Source organism: Calidris pugnax, unplaced genomic scaffold (assembly GCF_001431845.1).
Source record: "Calidris pugnax isolate Ruff unplaced genomic scaffold, ASM143184v1 scaffold58, whole genome shotgun sequence".
NCBI lineage: Eukaryota > Metazoa > Chordata > Aves > Charadriiformes > Scolopacidae > Calidris > Calidris pugnax.
In genome coordinates, this window is record NW_015090868.1 from 2,879,204 (window position 1) to 2,902,701 (window position 23,498).

Genomic DNA, 23,498 nt, shown 5'->3' on the forward strand with positions numbered 1-23,498 from the left:
TTTAAATAATGTCTATTTCTTTTATTTTTGTAATTTCTTTCCAACAAAATGAAATTGCTTCTCCTTCCCTACTCTGAACATTTGGGTTCAGTTATGCTGCCTGTATTGGCCACAGCGTGTGACTGACAACAGCAGGACAGATGGCAGTGGATTAATGTTTAAACACTAACACTTTTGTACCACCATGCAAACCATTAATGACCTCTTCCTACTCGAACTCTATGTCTACAGTTAAATCCAACCACTGCTCGGAATTCCATGTCCTCTTGTACGGTATGGGGAAAAAAGTTACTATATTTTAATATTGAGGATAATATATTTGAGAATTGAAACAGAATATCCTGTCTCCTAGTCTTCAGTACCAATTTTCTAGAAACAGTGGACACATCCAGTCTTGCATTTAAAATACAATAAGGTAAAATAAAAAGCCTATGAAGCAGAAAGGTAAGCAGAGGACTGCTGTATTGCTGACGAAATATCCATTGATATTGAAATTCTGCTTCAGCATATGCCCAGTTTCCCTACAGATGCTCTGGAGTCAAAGTTAGGATTGAGATGAAATACTAAGGCACGGAGCTGAGGCTCACACCTGGCATATGAGTCATCCCTCTGCACAGAGTCACCATTGCACTCCCCCTCCACCATCACTGCCTAGAAAACAATGATTTAGTGTTCCCTTTCATCCTTTCCCCATCGTCTCTAAAGTCACAGTGGGTACAGAACACTAATTATTGCACTCTCATGAGAAAAGAGGACCATGGCTGCTGCTTTTTCGAAGGTCATCCGGCGGGAAGCCAGCACGTGGCCAGTCTTCTGCATGCCTGGCTACTCCTGCCAGCACCAACTCTTAGCAGCTGGGACCTCACGCTTCACTTGAAGTCTGGCTTCCAGCAGGCTGCCTGAGGAAGACCTGTTACTTGTCCTTCTTCCTCTCTTCCTTGAACTTATTCTGTGCCTCTTGAAAATAATCACAGAATCATCTAATATCTTGAGTTGGAAGGGATCCATAAGGATCACTGAGAGTCCGACTCCCTGCTCCTTGCAGGACTACCTAAAACTAGACCATGTGACTGAGAGTATCATCAAGATGCTCCTGGAACTCTTACAGGCTAGGTGCTGTGACCACTTCCTTCGGGAACTGTTTTCCAGTGACCAACAACTCTCCCAATGAAGCACCTTTTCCTAAAGTCCAATCTGAACTTCTTCTGACACAGCTTCATACCTTTTCCACATGTAAAACGAGAAATCATAGAATCACTTAGGTTGGAAAAGATGTTTAAGATGATTGAGTCCAACCATCAACCTAACACTTCTGAGTCCACCACTACATCATATCTCCAAGTTCCACATCTACACATCCCACTCCAAATGTCCAATTTCATAATTGCAGCTCAACAAAAATTAAGATTTATAGTGAATGTATACAAGAAAATTGGACTAGTTGCAGAAGAAAAAAGAACGCACACTGCCTAGTAGCTGCATATGCCTTGAAAGGTTACTAAAGTCCAAACTTAAGACTGCATATTCTGACTTTGAAAAGGCATCTTTTCCTCCATGTGCTTGTCCTTTCCAAACCAGCTCTAGATTATGGAAAGAAAAACACATCAAAAAACAGGTACCGGCCCTCAAAATTCCTTCCAAACACACAATGAATAAACCTAAATAAAGAGAGAGAAAATGACCTGCATGTATTTTGTCTATGCTACAAATATAGAAAGAAGCATCAGATGAGTTATAAATGTACAAAGTATGTTTTTCTTTTTGTCTGTCAGTTACAGACAGCAAAAGGCGCTCTCCACGTTAGATCAATACAACTTCAGATATGAACTAACATGAGCTGTACCTTGTATCGTAGGTAGAAATAGTCTTCCTGAGCTCAGACTGAGGGAAAGAAAAAGAAAAAAAGAAAAGTTGGATCAACACTCAAATGTCGGAAACTTTCAGAGTCTGAAGAAGGCAGAAAGAAGAAAAAAGTACACAGACCGCAGAAATAAAAGGAAGAGTTCTCAGGACCCCAGCTCTGGAAGTACTTATGCAGTGTTTAAATAATTTAACAAAAAGTGATTATTCTTAAGATTCAAAGATTCAAAGAAGATTATGTAGATTTGATTAGTGAGGATGACAAAACTTAAAACAAGGGTTATAATACCCACAGCATTGACCTTCTTTGCTACAGCTGTTTAGAACCAGCAATGCACAAGCACTCTTGACCCTGAAACAACTGCACAGAATTTAATTATTGTCCTACCATTGTTTGCATTTATGTTTATTCCTGGGGGAATTTTTAATTCTTGACATATCAACTGACACGATATGCTCTTGTATTTCAGGAAGAAGGTTGCAAGTTAAATAATGCCATATCTACCAGAAAGGATTACCACTTGGTCTTTGACAGAAGAAATACCTTACTATTCTATTTTTATAGCATGGTTTTCATGTGTCAATTCATAAGGGATGTACAAGATATATTTTACACCATAAGGTATTTTAAATATTAAACAGCAATGTAGTGTTATGTCTACACATAACACATAACAAGAGTATCATAATGATATGATACTGCTTGAAAATTGAAAATGTGCATAAATGATTAAAAGCAATCTGTCTAAAGTATCTCTCACTCAAAGAGAACTTTTTACCCAAGCACAAGAGGATTGCAAATGGTTAATGATACCAAGTATATTTAACAGTTTTATGAGTTAAATATGTGATGGATGTATAAAAAAGTATTCTGTTCAATCCAGTTCACGCAAGGGCGAGTCACAAGAGCCTAAATTCATTACTGCTGAATGTATGTAGGTAGATTAATACAGAGATGCAACTAATTTACAATTGAAATAGAAGTAAAAACTGGAAAAGAGTTGTTTGCAACTGTTTTTTACTAGCCCATTAACTATTACTGCTTCGATATTGAATCAAAACAAACAAGGCAAGAAGCTTTCTATTATTGGAAGATGACTTTGAGAATTGCAGGAGAAATATGGATGAATTTCAAATAAATAACATGTTAATTTTTAAAAGGCTACTTTGGCAGACCCATCAAAGTGCTGGCAAAGAGGTTGAAGTTTTGACCGGTTCTCAGAGCTTCACATTTTCCTAATACTTCACTTCAAGGTAATTAATTAATGGGAGTAGACAGCTTAGCCAAAGTTGTTAAGAGTATATCTGAGTATATTTTACGTGAGCTCCTATTACAAAACCTGTTATAGCGCAGATGGTTTGCAAAAAGACTTTTCCAGGGATTAGACAGACAGAAACAGCCACAACGTCACATTGGGCTGTAAATTACGAGAAGGGATGAGACTCAGGTTCCAGCTGGACATTTCAACTGTTATGAGCAGCATGGCTCGCTTTCTGACTGCCTCTTGGCTCATCTCGCCCGCTTTGCCAGGAGGAGACATAAAGCCATATGGCCTCCCAGGCACCGCGCCGTTGTACCTTCTGCAGTGATGCCTGAAGCTGAAAGAGATCCTTTAACTCTGCAGTTAAGGACAAGCTAGCTAACTTGTATTAAGAAAAGGGCAAGTTATCTCACATTTACCTCTATTTAAAAGATTTGACAATGGATTTGTACCACAGGCCAGCAGATAAACTGTATTTTCACATCCTGATAAATTGTTTATATTCCTATACTTGGAAAGGGCGTTTAGCTGGCTATAAAACTTTGGTAAGAAACATTATACTGCAAAATTTATGCACTCATAATGTATAATATTTTGCTGTGCAATTTATTTAAATATTCTCTGAATCCACCAATAACTGACTTAAAACACAGGAAAACTATGATTCTATGATTCTATGAAAACATTAGACAACCGAGTAATTTTCACCAAAAATTCCATTTATGAGTTAGCTATGTATTGCATGTATAAAAACTATTATTTTTCAATCCAGTTAATGCAACAGCTAGCCACAAGAGCCTAAGTTAACCATTGCTTGGTTCACCACCAAGATGTAAGAACATCTGAAAATGCAAATATGAGAATGTAAATGATGCAAGTAATTTAGCACAGAAATTACAGATTCTGTGATCATTTTCTCAGATTAGAAAAAGAGAGATTGAATCAACTAAAAATTAAAAACCTTTGCTACAATGAGAAGAGCCTGATTAATGATAAAATCCCCCAAAGATTTGAAGCTGTTACACATTCAGTCTGAAGTTCAATGTGAAATAATTCTGTTTGTACATCACTGCAAAAGCTGGACTAGTAATTCATTTAGGTGTGGTAGAAGTGAATTGCCTGCATTTCTGATTTCCACACATTAAAGTGGTTTTAAGGATCAAAACTGGGGGAGATTCAGTTTGCATTTAGTTAAGAAATACAAATTCAGAAAATTCTCAGAAACGGATTATTTAATTTGTCTAACTTTGGTTTTGCAATATGTCTTCCTAACAATATTAATGATCTTACTGCACCACAGTGTTTACAAGAGAAATTGCTTTAATATGAAAATTAAACTAGCAGAATGCTTAATACATTTTACATTTTTGAATGGGTAGTTTGGAACTATAGTTAGGCAAGTGCATTTTTAAGAAAAAAAATACAAAAAACAAAACTTGAATACCAAACAAAATTTTCTGCTAAATGGGTGGAAAGTGCCATCGAGTTTGACAAGTTATTTAAATAGCTATAACTTTTAGTACTGTATCAGCCTTTACCAGTGTTGTAATTGAAAATTATACATCTGCCTGCTATTTTCAAAAAGTATCTGCAAAAGTGTGATATAACTTTCATTGATATTCAAATAATTTTTCACAATTTGCATGGCTGTAGAGATCTCAATAGGTAGAGCTACAGGTTCAGGAGCTCTCTAAAGGTGTGACTTGTACAGTTCTGGATCTCTATGAGAGTTATGATTTTGTCTCAAAGAGCTTAAAGCTTAGTGGAAATGAAGTGCACATTTATCTGTACGTCATAATCTAAAAAGGTTTCAGATATCCCCAGGGATCTTTATGAAAGGAAAAGGGTCAAGCAATAGCAGAAATACCTGTCAGAAGCGATTATCGCAACAAGGAAAAAAACCCAAACAAACCCAAAACAAACAAACAAACAAAAAACCCTTATGAAAAAAACCTAGAATGTTGGCTCACTAATAATCACATCTGAAGATGATGCTATGGTAAGTACACATGTGGGCTTCAAATGTCTTCTTTCAGCTATATTTACTTTTGATCCCTTTAGTGCTTGTCAGCCTAAGGTCTTCCACAAAAACAGACAGAGCTACGTATTATTCGTGTAGACAGCAAGCATGCAAACAACAGACTTCTGGCTTGAAGTAAGCAACTGTTGGGCATTTCTAAGATTGGCAGAAAATTAGTAGATCTTTTTGCATATAGATTTAAACTATGCAGACACCACGGAAACAGAGAGAAAAGGTTTTGTTAAGGTAACTCAGTAGAACTCATAATGCAAAGGGTATTGCTAAGTAAGGGTTGGGAGGAGCGAGACGCGATTACTTTTCCTTATCTAGCTTAGATACAAAAATCAAAGAATGATCATCTTTACACTTTTATTCTGTAGATGTCCTTTATGTCTGTGCTACGTCTGCTCAATTGGCATGTCTGAAAACTGAAGGCTGTGGAGTTCTTTTGGAGATCCAGATCCAAACTTCGCAGTTTCCTGACTATATATCACAAATAGACAGAAGAACAAAACAGCATTTCTAGCTCCGTTGGTATAGAGACCAGAGACCATTTCTACACCTGTGACCTTCTCTCCTTCCAGTTTTCAGTGTCAGCATAAATGCATTCTACTCTAATAATGGATGCACCCTTGGTATTGTAAGACCTGGAGCCATGACTTGGCTTTACACTGCTTAAACATGGAACCACTGAACCATCCAGTATTCTTAGATATCTTTTTTTTTTTTAATATACTTTTCCTTCACTCCTCCTAGATAAGGATGTGTTCCAATATGTCTTAATGATGCCCTTTCCCCAAATATTTTGTCTTCCATAGTCACTCACAGAACTAAGTACTTGTTATCAAGAGTTCCACTGGAGTTTTTCCCTCTCCCTGTGTGACCAGATAGTCTTCTTCCCTCCACTCCCACTTCTTTACACTAATCTATCTTCCACTAACATTTTTAATCAGATGCTCTTAAGGCTGTGTTTGTCTTGCATGGCACAATTCCAAATACTACAGAAAAAAAATTTTTAGTTGTCCTAAATTTTGACATGGCCAATTGCAACAGTTTGAAACTCAAAGACAAGAGACCAGCCAATTTATTGCCTTTAACATCATTTGCCTCCTGTGAAATACAGATAAAATGCCAATAATAGCAGATGTATAGGAAGTTCATTATCATCTACTGGTATCCTTCTTTCTTTTCAGAATACTCCTGCCATGCACATAAATGTGTAGTCATTTATTATTATTATTATTATTAAAGAAGCTAAGAGATAAGAACATTTCAAAGTTGTTAACTAGATTTTTTTTCCCCCGAGGCACAATTTACTTTTTCTGTAGCTTAAAAATATTTCATCCTGAGCGCTTATACTTTCCTGAGCACATTTACAACTAACAGGAAAAAAAGAATATTTTAATATGTATTCAATACTGTATGAGAAATTTCTAAAAAATAAAGAAGCAGATTTTTATATGAATATAGGAAAAAATAAAGGCCATAGAGCCATTATGAAAAGGAAGAGGAAGATAAAGAGTAAGAAGTAATGTAAATACAATATTGCAATTTAGCAAACTTCCACTCTCCAGACACTCTGCACCAGCTGCACACCAAGAAGATTACAGGTGTTCACTCTAATGATGATAACATAAGAACACATGTTTTCTTCAGGTCTTTATGTTTTAAGAATATTAACCTCTAGTGTGATACTTTAAAGTAGGTCAGTCTCAATACACTCACATATATTTTCAGTATTAGATTCACTTTGTAAGAATGGTATCAGCAACCAGAATATCATATCTATTTCAGCCGATGTGAATGTTTGCCACAGGCAACTCACCTTTTAGCAATTACCAGCTGAAGTGGAAGGTTTGGATAATACAGCTACTGGATGAAAGAGAACCGCGTTCCATAAACACACTGGGCAAGTACAATATGGCTAGAACAGGTGTTAGCTTAATTTTCCTCATCTGTATCTGCTACGAAGTCTGGTTACCTTTGCACACTCATTTAATGTGGTCATTCAGGGAAATCGGTGCAGATGGTGTGTCACTCCACAGGCTCTTGCCAAAGATTTTTTACAACTTGAAGCCACTGTCTCCAACCAGTATGAAAGCTCAGTCTGGATTGCAACTAGAGTTTAACTTAAAGCTTTTTGTGAGCACACCCTCAGCACATGAGGAAATAGAGTGGATAAAACACAGCTTCATCCAGAAGTAAAATGAAAAAAAAGGAAAATATATGGAGTGTAAGGGGTGTCTCCTCAAATTTATAGATATGTTAGTACCTTGCAGATATATGTTTGTGTATTTTTCATCCCATTCCCAGTCAAGATATATAGTTTTCTAACAGATCTAGGACATTAGTGACTTTTTTTGGTAATATTTTTAAAAAGCTATAAATGTCTTCAGTACCGTTCAAGTACTAAAAATATAAAAAAGTATTACTTCATATTTACTAATTCATTAAGTATGATTTGTGCTAAAAATGCAGTATAACATGGTAAACTTAATAAAAGCAAGTGAAAAGTGGAACAGAGAAGCGGAGGACTTCTTATTTCTATTTCATTTGGAACTTTGATCTGCAGTATTTGATACTTTGCAAAATATCAGACGCCATTTTAATGAGTGACTGTCAGTATGATCACTTTCCATTTAAATTTTGCAGTGACTAGGAAAGTATTTGGATTTTTGTTTTGTTCTGGTTTATTACATTCTGTTACTCCAACTGTTTTCAATATGTATTCTGATACAAACACATTGCAAGAGTAATGGGGACAAACCAATTCCCACTGAAGGAATGGAAGACTGACAGAACTTGCAAGAAAATGATGGTTATTTTCTCACTGAAATTGTTGTTGAAACATGTTTTGCTGAGGTATTTTTTAGTTTATTTTGTTACAGCTCTCAAAAATAATCATTTTTATTAAGCTGGTTTAACTATTTTGAGGCATTTCTACTTCCTCTCTCTCTAGTTAATGCTGAATCAAGCTCTTATTTGCATTATATGCATTCTTTTTTGTTGGAGTATTGTGATGAAATTTTTTTCTGACTATTCAGCAATGTTTTGTCTTTGATGATAATTAATGAAACCTATTCATGAAGCTAAGCTGATATACATAACAGTCAATAAAGAGCACTCACCTACTGTCAGTTGTCCAGTTAACTGTCCCATGTGATTTCTTGCATTCACTGTTACATTTCTGTCAGACTGTAAGACCAGTGGGCTATCCTGGGAAACATGTATAAGACAATAAATGAGAGAACAAAAAATTGAGGTAGAATTAAGTTAGAACCAAATATAAACATGCAAACTGAGAAGGGGAGTTGCGTCAAATATAATAGTCTTTTAATAATTTCATAAGGTATTTTACAAGTCAAATTTTTATATAAAAGAATAACAAGTATACTGTTTTAAGCTTAAAAGTTTTGTGCATAGAATGCCTGCTTTAGAAATCAGAGTTGAATTTAATTTATATAAAATGGTATTTAATTCCTGAGGATATTACAGAGTTATTAATTCAAAAAGCCTTAATGCAAACCTATTTCGTTAGCCTTGTCCATATATTGATAACACACTTTTCTAACTACCTAATCAACACTATACTACATTATTCTGTTAATAAGTACAACCGATAGTATTTGGGCTGTACTTACAGACGTGTATTTCTTTGAAGGTAAAAGGTATCATTGTTCTAAAAAAATCAAAGAAAGAGAGCACTAGAAGGTGAGGTCATATAGCAGACAACCCTGACCCACTGCCAACAGTACCTGACAGGTACCATTAGTGATTAGGCTGATGAAGCACTAAGACAAATGCTGGATGATGTTAAGTGCAGTCTTGTACAGTCTAAGTACAGTTTGCAAAATGACTACATGGCTATCAGCTTCCTACTAGGTTCAAGCTTTTAAGGAGTGTTTACATTCATGTTTACATACATGTTAAACATACACGTTTACATATATGTGTAGGCATATCCTGTGTCCAAAGCCAGCTTAAGAACTCTCAGAAATTAAGACAGAATTGAATTTTGCTTCTTGATGAATGAGGAGCCAGATCCACTCCTCCAGGGGAAGGACAGATGCACAGGAAAGAGGAAGAGCTTCAACAGAGAGCCAAGAGAAACCCAGCCTGAAAAAAAAGAGCTTATTGATCATTCTGTCATTGGAGGGGGTTTGTACATCCAACACCATTAAGACACCTGACAGAAATAGCTGGGGAAGTGTCTTAGGTAGGAATGACTAAAGGCTAGGAAAATATTTCTGGAAATTGTATGTGTGCTTTATTCTTAATTTTTTCCTGGGCATCCATTATCAGTCATTCCTGGATTAAGTATATTAACTTAGACAGACTTCTTGTGTGTGTGACACTGCTGAAAGTTTTTTAAGAAGAGAAGGAAAGGAATTAAGGAGCCATATATAAAGATTTACTTTTGCCTGGATGATGCCTTTGGATTACACTTAAATTTTGTATAACTTTAAATCCTTTGCTTTGTTTGAATCCAGAGCTTTCCTCTGCAACACACACTCTTCCGAGTTATTTTCACTACAATTATTAACTTTAAATGATACTCAGTTCCCTGGGAAGTCTGAAATTATTCTGAGATAATTTCTAACGATTCAGGTGTGTTTCATCTCTCACTGGGCCATGCTATGACCTCTCTAACATCCTGCCAATTAGCTCTGCATCACAGAATCTGGCAGATGAAAGTCACTGTTTGGCTTGTCCATCTTTCTAGATAAAAACCTATAATTATCAGTGAGACACTGTGTTCAATGTGACTGGTTTGAGCTAAACATGTGATGCAATCAAGGGAGCTTCTGGCAACAAAAGCAGCTGCTAAGGACCTTTTTCTCAACACTTGATTTGATTTCCACTTTCCTTATGGTCCTCTAAAGATCATTAGTCCAGGCAACTGCTGCTCTGGGAAAGGAGGTTGTCCTGACAGAGAGCTGCATGGCCCAAGTATATTTTTAAGGAGCTCTTTTCACTTTTTGCTAAGTCAGTATTTGCAGAAGAGTTTTCTCACTCAGAATAATCTCATCCTTAGCAAGTGAGGGTACTACCATGCCTATTTTTGCATGCTCAGCTAAAGGTTTGGTAACTTTCACTTCCAAACACTGTTTATAGTCTGATCCAAAGGTTTCTTTCCTTTCACCTTAGGAAAATACTTAAAGTTCTCAGGCTAAAATCTGCCTCTCAGGTTTCATGTGCTCAGGCTCTAATTGTAAATTAAGACCTTGGGTACCAAACTCTCAAATACAGGATATAATGAAAGATTAGATGAGCCAAGCCTTCTTTCTTCTCCCTTCCTTGTCTTATTTAAAAGATAAAAAGAAGGATAATGAACTTAAGAACTTAAATCTATATTCCTTAGTTCCTGGATGTCAAATATAGAGCTGCAAGCTTAAACTCTGGACCAAAGAAAACCCAGTGGCAAAACTCCTATCAATTTAATCAGTTCAGCATTTTATCTACTGTGTTTATTTGCACTTGTTTTCCACAGGAAGTGCCTAAATAAAGAGGTCCAAAGTATTCAAAGGTAGTCTACTCTGGGGAGTTAGCAACTCAGAGATGACTTAGCTGAAATTAGTGGAATTATAAATCTGTAAGATGAGTATAAATGAGATGAATGTCAGTCAAATGAATACAAATATATCTACGGTGTAAAAATGTTGGATAATTGTCTCTCTGGATCACCAGATCTGCTACACTTCTGATGTGAACTTCATCTTACAATTTAATAGACTTGATAATCCACAAAATACATTCAGATGCCAAAAGGGAGATAGAAGTATGACATCACACCTTTTTCCTGGAAAATTTAGAAGAATTGTTTTGATGAATACATAAACACAAAGAATATGAAAAAAAATGGATTATTAAGCTCTCCAAATATTGTAGAAGTATTCGGGAGAAGATTTGTTCTTAAGTCAGACAAGCCTAGAAGCCAGCATAGTTATTTTCTGGGTATAATTTTCCAGGCTAATAAATTATAAAAAAAAGAAACAGATGGGTATGTTAGTAAATAATTTTTGTATATTTACTTAATGAAAAAGGCTTTGGGTTATACCTGCAAACAAACCCACTTGAAATAAAGGGCAAAGACCTATTAGTTCTTGTGCTGAAATTATACAGCGGTCTATCAGATCTTCCATTTAGAGGTGAACATCAAGAACATTTTCCCTTACATATGATAAAGTAATGTAGTGCTATAAAATGAGTTCATATATTTCTGTAGCTCAGTGTTATGAATATCAGGAACATATATGCTCCATATTTAGAATATGTTCATATAGATCCAGTGTAAAAGTTATGAGCAACTCCAAGGAACGTACTTGAAGAAGTTCTTCATCACCTAATATTATATCTTGACACTGAGTTAGTTTGAATGCATGAGAAAAAGACATAAAAAAGCAGTCCTCTCTTGCCCATCCCAGATTTTCTACCCCTGGAAAAGGCCATGCCATACTTGCAGCCCCAGTCCCCTGAGTTCAGAAGCTGTTTTTGCTGCCCAAACTGGCAGTACACGACACTTGAACAGAGTTTCCTGAGGTACAGGAAACTTAGACCACTTTTGGATTATCAGTATTATTTGGTCTTGGAGCAAAGGAGTCCCTAAAATCCAATACTACAATCTGAAATCTATCTTATGAAATCTTCCTCCATAAAAAGGACACACAAAAATTTGTAACTAGAGAGTTGACCTTTTCCTTCTCCTTCGCTCATGGAAGTTCAGCTCTTGCTCTCCTGTTTCTTGACTTTGCATAGCATACATACAACCATGGCTTCTTTCCCATCCCTTATAATTCCAAGTTCAACTGCAAGAATGTGTGATGAATTAAGCACAGCAGTAGCGAGCTATGTCAATTTGATCTGAGATTACCTGTGTTTGTTAAGCATTTGCAGGAATAGTTTCATGTATACTGCAAAGCCAGGGAAAAAAATCTTTACGTGGAACCAGGCATACTGCTCATGTGATGATTTTTAAGTATTCTTCATGCACATCAAAGGCAGCCAGTTCCTTACTAGAAAGCTGCTTTCTTTCAGCTATGTTGCCCATTTACAGGACAATGAAAAGCTTGCTTTGGAAACACATGAAAAAAGAACAAAGAATTTCAGATAGTGAGATTATATTTTATTATTTTTTTTTTAGAAATTATTTCTGAACTCAGTTATCCTAATAAGGGAACGTTTTTCAGTTGTGCAAAATTTAAAAAAATGAATCTCATTTTTGGAGATTTTTAGGTTTTTTTAAGCTAAACCTTTAAAAAAAAAAAAAAAACACATTTGAGACAAAAGATATTTGATTTGGAGAATGCAACTTTCTGTGGTTCTCCCCAACCCTTAACGAATTACATGTATCAGAGTAAGAACTTTTCACCTGAAATATAATTTCTCATTATTTAAATTCTAGACTGATGTGTAATTTTCTATATCTGATGCATGACACATTGACACAGAAATGTCTTTGATGTTACTAATTTGTTAATAATTTCTTAAAAAACCTCGGATATAATAGTATATAAAGCATGGCAGGGTATATATATACCTCATTAACAGAACACTTGAACTTTCTATTCTCTACCACGATGTAAATGTGGTCATCAGAAGAGAGGTAATAAATGATTGGTGACGCCATTTCAAAAATGATACTACAGATAATAAAAAGCAACATAGTAAGAACATTCTCTCAATTTTAATAATAACAATATGCTAATAACTACACTACTGTAGAGGGATGCTCTCAGGGCTATGAGGGCACCAGCAGCCCTTACTGGTCCTGCCAAACCTCCCTGGGTCCTTCCCCAGCCCTGGGGGAGCTCATTTCAGTCCAGTCTCATCCAAAGCCCTCCTGACAGAGCTGTTCTGCTTGGGACCCCCCAATAAACACAATAGAAATTTGGGGGGGAAAAAAAGGTGGCTGTTGTTTGGGTTTTTTTGAGTAAGGCTTACAGTGCAGTACTAATAAACACCAACTTTTAATTTTAAAATTAGATGAACAGATTATTGTATATATATAAGAGGTCCATAGATTGCTTTATAAAATCATTTTACTAGAGAATATTCTGCATGAGCAATCATAGTAAAACTCATTTTTTACAGATGCTTCATTTATTTTTAACATATTTTGGACAAATTTCATGCCTTTTGTACACCATTCAAATAGGCAATCCCAGCTAATTAACTCAGTTTTGAAGAGTATTTCCAAAATGCACCCTTTAAATTAGAAACAGTTTTAACGGAGTAATTTAATTCCAGTTAGTTTAATACAACATTAGTTTACTCTAGGTAAGATGGTACACTGTATAATTAACTATAATCTCAGACTTATGCGCCAAACACAGTTAATTATGCTAACACCACCTACTTTGACACTTTTCATAACAGTAGCAATATGTATACCATAGCTTAGCTCAAGCACTCTCTTATGATGCAATTCATAAGGCAAGGACATCACTTCAGGTTTCTAAACCTCCAGACGGTGTCATATAGATGTAAAAAAGTAATGCAATAATTAGGCAGGATTCTAGATCTGCCGACTGTATCTGTTAGCAGTTTGTGAGATGACATAAGGTTATATGGTAGTCTTCATTACCCTTATGTGTTATTTAAGCCTATCCCTGTCACGGACAGCTAATACAGTTCTGGCAGGACATTTCCTTACAGGGCTCTTTTACTGAACCTACCCTGATAAACTAATGACTCAGAATGACCATTGCATTTCCAAGGTAAACTTGTGTTATTAAAAAAATTTATAAAAAAAAAAAAAAAAAGATAAAAAATAATTGTTAGACTTTGGTTTGCTGAGAAACTCACCATGGCATTCCCCATACCCAAACACACAGAGGCTCGGCATCGCTTTAACAAAGACAGGGAACATATCTCCCCACTGCTGCACAGCACCACAGTTTGTCTACTGCTTTAGAGGCTTATACTATGGATGGAATAGACCAAGTTCATCAACTGTATCTGGTCAATGACCCAGACAGAAGCACCACCACCACCACCACATCAGTTATTTAAACACATCATAGCAACAAAACGGGAACCGAAAGAAACAAAAAAATGCTCAGTCCTCTGGTCAGTCCAGTAGCCCAAGGGAGTCAAAGGACATTTTAGTAGTTTGGCAATAACTACATGGACAACTGCAGCTCAGGCAAATAAGGGGTATAACAAGCATGAAGAATGTCTTGGAGGAGTTAAGTGCAAAAATGGAAGGAGAAGTTTGGAAGGAGAATATGAAGGACACAGCATCAGTCAAGAAGGGTAGAAAGCAGAGTAAAGAAGCTGTGAGGGGATGGACGGAGCATTCCTTAGCTGTTTACCCATTGTCCAGAACCAGAACATCAACAGGTTTCTTAGCACCCTTCCTTACAAATGGACAGGTTATAATGGAGGTAGAAGAAGAAGCTAAAAGGGACTAAAAAACCACAGAGCCAAACTTTCTATCATTAAATTTATTATTAGCACTAAAAAACGTGAACAAACTTGACTAAGGAAAGATTTGGAAAAAATAGACCTACAAATGCCAGCAATTGCTGAGCTCCTAAGTACATAAAAAGTCCCTGTTAAAACTGTTGGAAGCTTGTAAGAGCTTGCAACGGTCAATATATCAATTAAAGAAAAAATATTTTTAATTAGAATATTCTCAAGATATTCTTATATATCAATATTTACCAATATTCAGTCTTTCCAAAAATATTCTCAAGAACATTGCCAAGAATTTTCCCAAGGCGTCAGGAGAGTAGGGTCCCCAACATAGGGGTACTTCCAATAGGGAGAAGGAAACAATTTATAGTCCAAGGTATTTCTGGACAATTCCAAGATAAGTATCGATTCAATTATATTAGATATTTTATCTATTTTCTGTAGTCCTGCATTCCCAAAATAAAGTTCATTCATGACAAGACTGATTTACATATAATTATCAAAGGCAAGTAAAAAAAAATAATTAATCAATCTATTTATATAACTCACTGGTAAAATGAGTAGATGATTTGACTATGTCAAAACTAACATGGTAAAAAAACCCCAAATATTCATGTAAAGCCACATATTCAGTGAGATACAAACTCTAGTTTTCCAGATCAAGGAGGGAAATATACCTGACTTAACTGACACACCAAAGAAATGGAAAGCTGTGGAAGGCAAGTAAATAAAGCATAAGCAAATAATTTGGAAAAAAATGCACCCTAGTTGAAACTGAAAGAAATATCATACTTGAGGGTATTAACAAGGTTCCAAGAAACTTACATTCTAGTAAATTCTTATTCATCACAGGGTGTTATCTCTTCTCACCTTTTCTCTGTTTTCTCTCAGCCTTCTTATATGCTAAAGTCAATCACAGCTATCATCCAGCTTCATGACACAGCAAATCTAAACCCAAACTTGATTATACCTACCAAAATAATATAGGTGTAGCCAACAAGACTCATACACAGCACTCCAGAGAGCCACATGCACTGGTAAAGCTGCACAGTGATCATGGCTATAACCTCCAGATAGAAATAACCTCCTTGTTTTACTTCCTCGTATAATGCACCATGAAATTTTTACTATGGCAGAATTCAGTCATGCATAGAAAAACTGAGTGATAGAGCAGAAGCAGATATGCAAATAGCAGAGAAAAGGTGTGACTTTTCTTGAATTGATTTAAATGTCAAACAAAATTTCAAATGGACTTTTGATGTAAACATCCCAAAGAAAAATAAAACAAGACTACAAATGTACTTGGAGGAAGCTTGTTAAACACCTAAAGCTCACTCCTTAGACATTAAGCTTGTGACACAGCAAGAAAAAAATTATATTACTGAGCTGCAAAGCCCCCAGAAAACTTTAATTATGACAAAGGTAAAAAACCAATGCAAATCTTAAAATCTGAAGCCGAAACATTAAGGGTAGAATCACTGTAGTTCACTCCCCTCAACCCATCATTTCTTGCGGTGTGGATATATCAATTGTTGAATGGATTTTTGCCATTAAACTTAAGTCCAACAGTAATCTAACAGTCCATTATGCTATTTTAAATCTTGAAAAGTTCTTGTTTATGCACAGGTGTCAACCATAATATGCCATTACAGTGAAAAAAGACTATGTTTCTCATGCCTTTTTAACTTTAAGTCCTAAAACTGGAAATATTGCAGCAATTACCTCCTGGAAGAGGTTGAAGACTTTACAGGAAAATTTATACAAATCAAAGTCTATTCACACATTTAAGTAAGTCATTTCCCACCATTGCCTATTAAGGGAACATTTGTCTACAGAATTTGTATCGCGTTTACTCTAGACTTATGAGCTGAGAGGCAAAAATACCAACAAAACAAGATGCTGTAGTCAGTGATGTGATAACCTGGATATATATAAATCTTTTACCAGATTCCTAGATCCTGAGACTTGTACAATGGAGAAACTCCTGTATATTTCCTGTTATGTATCAAGTGAACAGGGATCAACACACCTTTATCTCTGTGAAAAAATAGCCAAATTCCATTATATTTACCTAAGCCTATGGAGAATCTGACATACAAGTTCCGAAAAAACGTGCACTCTCCAGCATATCAATAGGTTCCGGGTTCCACTTTTGTTGCACTTTGCAGACATCCAGCAAAGGACAAGTTGGAAATAGTATTTCCAGTACCAGTTTTTATTTCACTATGATTTCTATGACAGAACGATTCAAATTCTAAAGCTTAAGAAGGATACACAAACTCTAAAGGAAGGTTAAGGTGCAAAGAGAAATTCAGAAATACAGAAATCATAGCAGAAATCTGGAATTAATAGTATAGCTCAGACAGAGCAGCAAAGAAAGACATTATCAATAAAAAATATTTAAAAGTTTATTTAGCACACATTAAAATTATGCTGGTAAAGAAAAATATAAGACACAAATGTAAGGCAAGACTAGTGATTAAATTTAAGCATGTTTGTTAGAAGGTTGGGGTTTTTTTCCATTAATATTAAACTTATTCTTTTATAGAAAGTTAAGGTGGTGGCAACCTATATATTAATCTATATGATTAAATTATGCCAGTAGTATTAGCAGCAGCTTCAATAGAAAAAGTCAGAAATGGCTATCTGTATTTTTGTTGTTGTTTTTTTTTCACATAGCTATCTTGGTTTCTATAATGCTGATATTTCTTGATAAGCCCTCCTTCAAGAATAATCACTCACTGCTGGATCCTAATTACTGTGGCAATGCTTTTCGCATTGCTAGTTCTCTCTACTGCACACACGTTGCAAATGAACTCTGAAACACCCTATCGAAAAGAAGGGATATTATTATTGTCACTTTACTGAGCCTTCCTCTACATGCACCCGTTGCTTATTATATCAATTGTTAGATGCTTTCAGGCTTCATTATTGCACTTGCTTGACGCAAGCACTATCAATTCCATGGATGTTTAGCATGAGGTATAGAGAGGCTTTGATCAAGGCATCAAAAAGAATAAGAATGGTAATTACAGGAATTAAAAATAATCCACTGATTATTATCATGAGGTTCAACAAGGCCAAGTGCAAGGGGTCAGGGCAACCCCCCAGGCTGGGGGATGAAGGGATTGAGAGCAGCCCTGAGGAGAAGGACTTGGGGATACTGGTGGGTGAAAAGCTGGACATGAGCAGTCAATGTGTGCTTACAGCCCAGAAAGCCAACCATATCCTGGGCTGCATCAGAAAGAGTGTGGACAGCAGGGCAAGGGAGGTTATTCTGCCCCTCTACTCCACTGTGGTGAGACCCCACATGCAGAACTGTGTCAAGCTCTAGAGTCCTCAGCACATATTGGAGTGGGTGCAGAAGAGGACTATGAAGATGATCAGAGGGCTGGAGCACTCCTGTGATGCCAGGCTGAGAGAGTTGGGCTTGTTCAACCTGGAGAAGAGAAGGCTCTGGGGAGACCTTGCAGCAGGCTTTCAGTACTTAAAGAGGGCCTACAGGAGAGATTGGGAGGGACTCTTTATCAGGGAGTGCAGTGATAGGACAATGGTTTTTGTGTTTAAACAAAAACAGGGTAGATTTAGACTAGATAGATGGAAGATATTTTTTACAATGATGGTTGTGAAACACTAGAATGAGCTGCCCAGAGAGGTGGTAGATGCCACAGTCCCAGAAACATTCAAGGGCAGGTTGGGTGGGGTTTTGAGGAACTTGATCTTGTTGAAAAAGTCCCCGCTCGTTACAGAGGAGTTGGTCTAGATGACCATTAAAGGTCTCTTCCAACCCAAACTATTCTCTGATTACCTTTACTAATGCCTATTATGAAAACTATACTTGTCTAAATTTTCAGAAAACATATTGATCATGACAGCCCAAGGCTGAGGACTTCAACATTTAGGGCAAAGGTCTCAGCATGTATTTTATCAGCTGCTAAGCTGCTAAGATTGCTCACATAAAAAGGAATTCGGATGCCTCATACCTATTTTGTTGGTACAGTCTCCTCAATTTTTGAATAGGTATGTGAACAGCTAATAAGACAGAATAGTCTTTGTGTTCCAGTTCTCCAGGCAGAACCACTATAAGACCTTCATCTGAATTATTATTTTTTAATAAAGTATATATCTTTTTTACCGTAATATGAAGAATCAATACAAAAACTACATTATCTTGAAGACAACAAGTAAAAGAGAGTATTTCAAGATTAAAAACCCCTACACATCAGCATTCACCCTTAATTCTGACATACCAAGAGCTAGAAAGTGACCTTGAAAAGTATTACCTGAAGTTTTGTTGTTGCACATTCTTTAACTTTGGAAAACATTTAATAAGAAGCTTTGCCATTAGTATGACACAAACTTGGCCAATATCTGAGTTCAGTATTTGTTTCACGTCTCCTCTAAAACTTGTCATCTGTGGAAAGGAGATATTCATCCCCACCTTTACCGTAGGAGATGACTTGGTGGTTCAATAAAATTGCCTTTCTGCTAGAAAATTTGTTTTGAGGCTTGCCAATCACGGACTAAAATAAGTCACCAGCCCTGTTCTGAAGGTTAAAACATGAGGAAATAAAGTTCTGTAGAGAGGATTATGGTTCAGGAAAAGAGAAAACACATGCCACTTCAGGGAAGCATGTTATTTTCCAGTGGGAACAGCAATAGTGTCAAATTTGCAGTTGTAGATAATTGCCACCTTTTAATAACACAGATCTTTTACAAAGGATATAATTAACAGTTTGCCTTTCTTTTCTACTCTCTAGCTATTCAGAATTTATTTCTGTTTCAGTAACTGGCTAACTTTTCCACACCAAACACTTTGACACTGCAGATACTAAAATATTGAAGCAAATTTGCCTCCACTGACAGAGACTACAACAAATATGCTTCTGTGACTTTGCAGTTTTCCAGAGATTACATTTAGATTAAAACAGCATGAGAAATGCCACGGACCCAGATCACTTTTGCAACCTACAGAATTAATCAGTGAAGTTCTAAAGACTGAATTTCTTTTAAATTCACGATCATAGAGCAATATGGGAAATTAAAAGCAGTTGCATTTCCTTACCAACAGTGTGAAACTGCCAAAAAGATCTCATTCAGGATTGCATTAGTGTTTGAGTGCTTCTCATGCTTCTGCATCAGGACAACAATGCGTGTACAGGCATACCAAAAATTATTTCTGCATTTTATTTCTTTATTACAGGCACGATAGTGATTTTAATATTTTATGTTGTGTTTTTGGTAACTAGTCAAGCTCTACTAAATGTGAAGTGATGATCAAACAGTTACAGGTAATTGTGTATCAGAATATTACAGTAATTGTCAAGAAAAAAATACTTAATTTTCCATTATAATCTTACTAATATTCTTCTACAACCTTATTAAAATATCCATAAAATATTTCTAGTGCACCTCAGTTATTCAGTGAAACTTAAGGGTCCAATTTTTTCCTCCTCACATTTATCTTAAAGAGGAGTGAAAAAATTTCTGGTTTGTGTTTTGGGCTCTGACTTTTGAGCAAAGGCAATTAACAAAATTTTGACTTGGTTCATGCTTGTCACAGAACGCCTCCTCTAAAAAAATAAAGTATTTGGTTTATAATTCTCCAAGTGTTTGAATATATGAAAATTATGCCAAAGTTATCTAAATGTACTCTTAAAGCTGTATATGCAACATTATAATAAAATGAAATATTTAACAGTGAAATTTTTCACTAAGTTCTTCAGGACCCTGAGAAACCTGTTTAGTAACTTCTCTCTTCCTTGAGTATTTTCAGCCACTACAGGATTCTGGAGCTTTATACTCATTTAAAAACAATGTGGCTTTAAACATTTTATCCTTAAACTCAATCTTCCAATTGGAATAAAAATCAAAAGATTTGTCACAAGAACTTAGCTGATATTGAACTAAGCAAAGATATTTTTCAGCCTACTAATTCACATTTTAGTAAATATTAAAATTAATAAAAATCCTACTCTTAGTACTGCAATTCAATGTATCTTCCTATTTGCTTCTTAAAGGCTACAAAAAGAATTTACTAATTTGTCATATAGTCAATTTTAATTTTGTTAAGCTGCTTTTAACAGTAAAAAACCAAACAACTAACAAATCTGTCAGCTGATCTACGTTCTCAGAGCTAATTACACCAAGCCTCCTCAGACAAAACCTTTCTTCTCAGTAGCAGATTTTCATAGACTCTTTGATGCAGGGAAGTGGCTTTGTGACTTTTTAACAAAGATTACTGCTGGGAATGACAAGTCTCAAGAATTTTAAGGACAAAATAAACTTAAAGAAAGGTTCTATAGAGATAATAATGAAGACAGAAGTAGTCCTCAGAAGCTTAAAGATAAGTAAAAACAGTAAAAAATTACTTAAAAAAAAAAACAAAACACTTTGAAATCTATTATTTATTCCGCTTCAAAAATAAAAATAAGAAAGGAAACAACACTACAAAGACACGGTCACAAAACTAAAAGCCATATATTGTACATTTCCTAGCACTGGTTTCAGTGATGTAAGACTGCATTATCAGCTCTTCCAAGCCCAAATAACAACAATGAAAGGAATTGTGTTTTATCTTCTTTCAGAATGCGGTTTTGCACTATATTTTCCTTCTCAGCAAAGAAAAAGCTTACATTCATTCTACCTGTAGCCTTCATCCCATCACTCAAATGATCTGACTTACTAAAGAAAGAAACAGATCTAAAAAACAAGTTTAAGTTATTTACCTAGGTAATTTTAATTTCATTGTTTTCTAAAATGCCACTTGACTAAAACCACTGAACTGATACAAGTAAGAGGGAACTCCTGCAGTAGATGATAGGTTTGACCAACTAAGGGTAGCAAAAAGCAGAGACCTGGAATCACAGAATCATAAAATAATTTGGGTTGGAGGGGACCTTCAAAGGTCATCTAGACCAATTCCCCTGCAATAAGCAGGGACACCTAACTAGATCAGGTTGCTCAGAGCCCCATCCAACCTGACCTTGAATGTTTCCAGGGATGGGGTATCTACCACCTCTCTGGGAAACCTGGGCCAGTGTCCCATCACCCTCACTGTAAAAAAAATGTCCTCTATCTAGTCTACACTTTTGTTCTTGTAGTTTAAAACCATTACCCCTTGTCCTATCACAACAGACCCCGCTAAAAAGTCTGTCCCCATCTTTCCTATAAGCCGCCTTTACTGAAATTAAACCAGCTTCAAAGAGTAAGCATTCAAAGTAGCAGAGATGAAGAAGAACTGATTTAAGGGTTTCCAGTTTCCCTTCAGATAACCATATATAACATTAATTTAAACCAGTGATAATTCTGTGGGTTTATAACAGGGTGACATTTATGGTTAGAGTACTTATAGACCCCATAAAGTACAATTTTATGCAAAAATAAATTTTAACTAGTGAACAGAAAGATTTTTGGGCTAAACTGCAGCACAGCCTTTATAAGGCAAACTGTCCTGTCAGTCATACTCAGTCCTGTTGGACTCTAATATGTTTGTAACTGCCTCTTAATTGGTAACTGGCTGCGTGATAATTCCCCCCCTGAAGAGCACATTTCTTTTGTTTTTACTCTATCCATTTTGCCATAGGGGATTATGCAGATGGTTAGCACCCTGAGTACATGAGATTTCCAGGCAATAAAGTGGAAAGCCATTTAAAGTCAAGTTTGTAAGTGATTCTCACTCTGCAGTTAAATATTCTTTCTTGTAAAAAATGGCGGGTTGCCATCACTAGTAAAGTTATCTCTTTTAAAAAAGAGTTCTATGTAACTGACACATATACAATATTTCAATTTCTTCTTTTAATCATCCTTGCTTTTGTATTATGTCTATGCCATGGGGGTAAGTCAAGAAAATTAAGTGCATTATTTCAAGAATACAAGAAAATGTTCTCTAATTAAATTTCAATGTAAAATCAGGTAATTTCTGCTGTATTTCTGCTAATCTATAACCTTTACACAAGAAAATCTGAATTGTTCAGTTTTCATCCTCTGAAAATGCTATATTTGTATCATATTTTGAATTTATTAATCTTTTAACCAGGGTGAAAATATTTCAGTGAGTGGTGGAGGACATCCTCCTATATATATATGATATAATGGATTTATCAGCTTGCACTAGGAGACCTTTGAGTGAAAACGTGTATATAATCATGCATATATCTTAAAAATAATTTTGATTTCTCCAATAGCCAGGCAATAAATCTACACAATATATTTCAATCTGATCTTGATACCTTGAAAAAATTATGTTCTCTCTTGTCTCTTATTCAGTAACTTCAGTAATGGTACTAACAATTATGAAATGCATTGCGTTCATCTATTTATAATCAAGAAATTAAAAAAAAAAAAGTAGAACTATGCATCAGATGTGGGAAAATTAGTTTGTCTTCATCTGGCTAACATTAGCTAGTGGAAATTTTTTTTCAAACAATACAATTACAGAAGCCGTGATGAAACACAGTTGCATTTCCCAAATTTTTGAGCTTGGATTTCATCTAATTTGTTTCCTGTAGAGCCATCGGCAAGTAGTCATAGCTCAGCCAAAGGCTTTGAATGCTAATCATCTTTCAGTTTCTCTTTTGAGGGTCTATCACAAAACTGTATTTCAACAGTGAGCTCTTTCTAGGCCAGCACTTCTGAAGTGTCAGACATCCTGAGGGAAAAAGAATTCTAGTTTGGAACAATTCTACCCTGAGTCAGCATTTGAGTAGCTTATTGTGAGAAAAGCTCGGGCATTTTTTTTAAAAACAGGATACAAAAGGAAAGGAAAAACCTCACCATAAGGTACATTATCATCCATATTTTCATGTCTTAAATTATACAAAATTTGAATTCTAGCAGTGGAAGTACAAGAGCATTAGTCACAGTGCAATGACTTCTGCCAGCTCCCTCAGCACTCTCAGGTGTATCCCATCTGGACCCATGGACTTGTGGATGTCCAG

At 35.8% G+C, this 23,498-nt stretch overlaps 1 protein-coding gene across 3 annotated transcripts in view; it reads right to left on the reverse strand.

Annotated features, from left to right (window-relative positions):
* SGCZ (sarcoglycan zeta) overlaps window positions 1-23,498 on the reverse strand; it is a 425,770-nt gene that overhangs the window by 66,790 nt on the left and 335,482 nt on the right. For all 3 annotated transcript variants that reach the window (XM_014945657.1, XM_014945659.1, XM_014945658.1), the window contains exon 4: window positions 8,271-8,358. In XM_014945657.1, coding sequence (XP_014801143.1) covers window positions 8,271-8,358 — 88 coding nt within the window. The remainder of the gene's footprint in view (window positions 1-8,270; window positions 8,359-23,498) is intronic.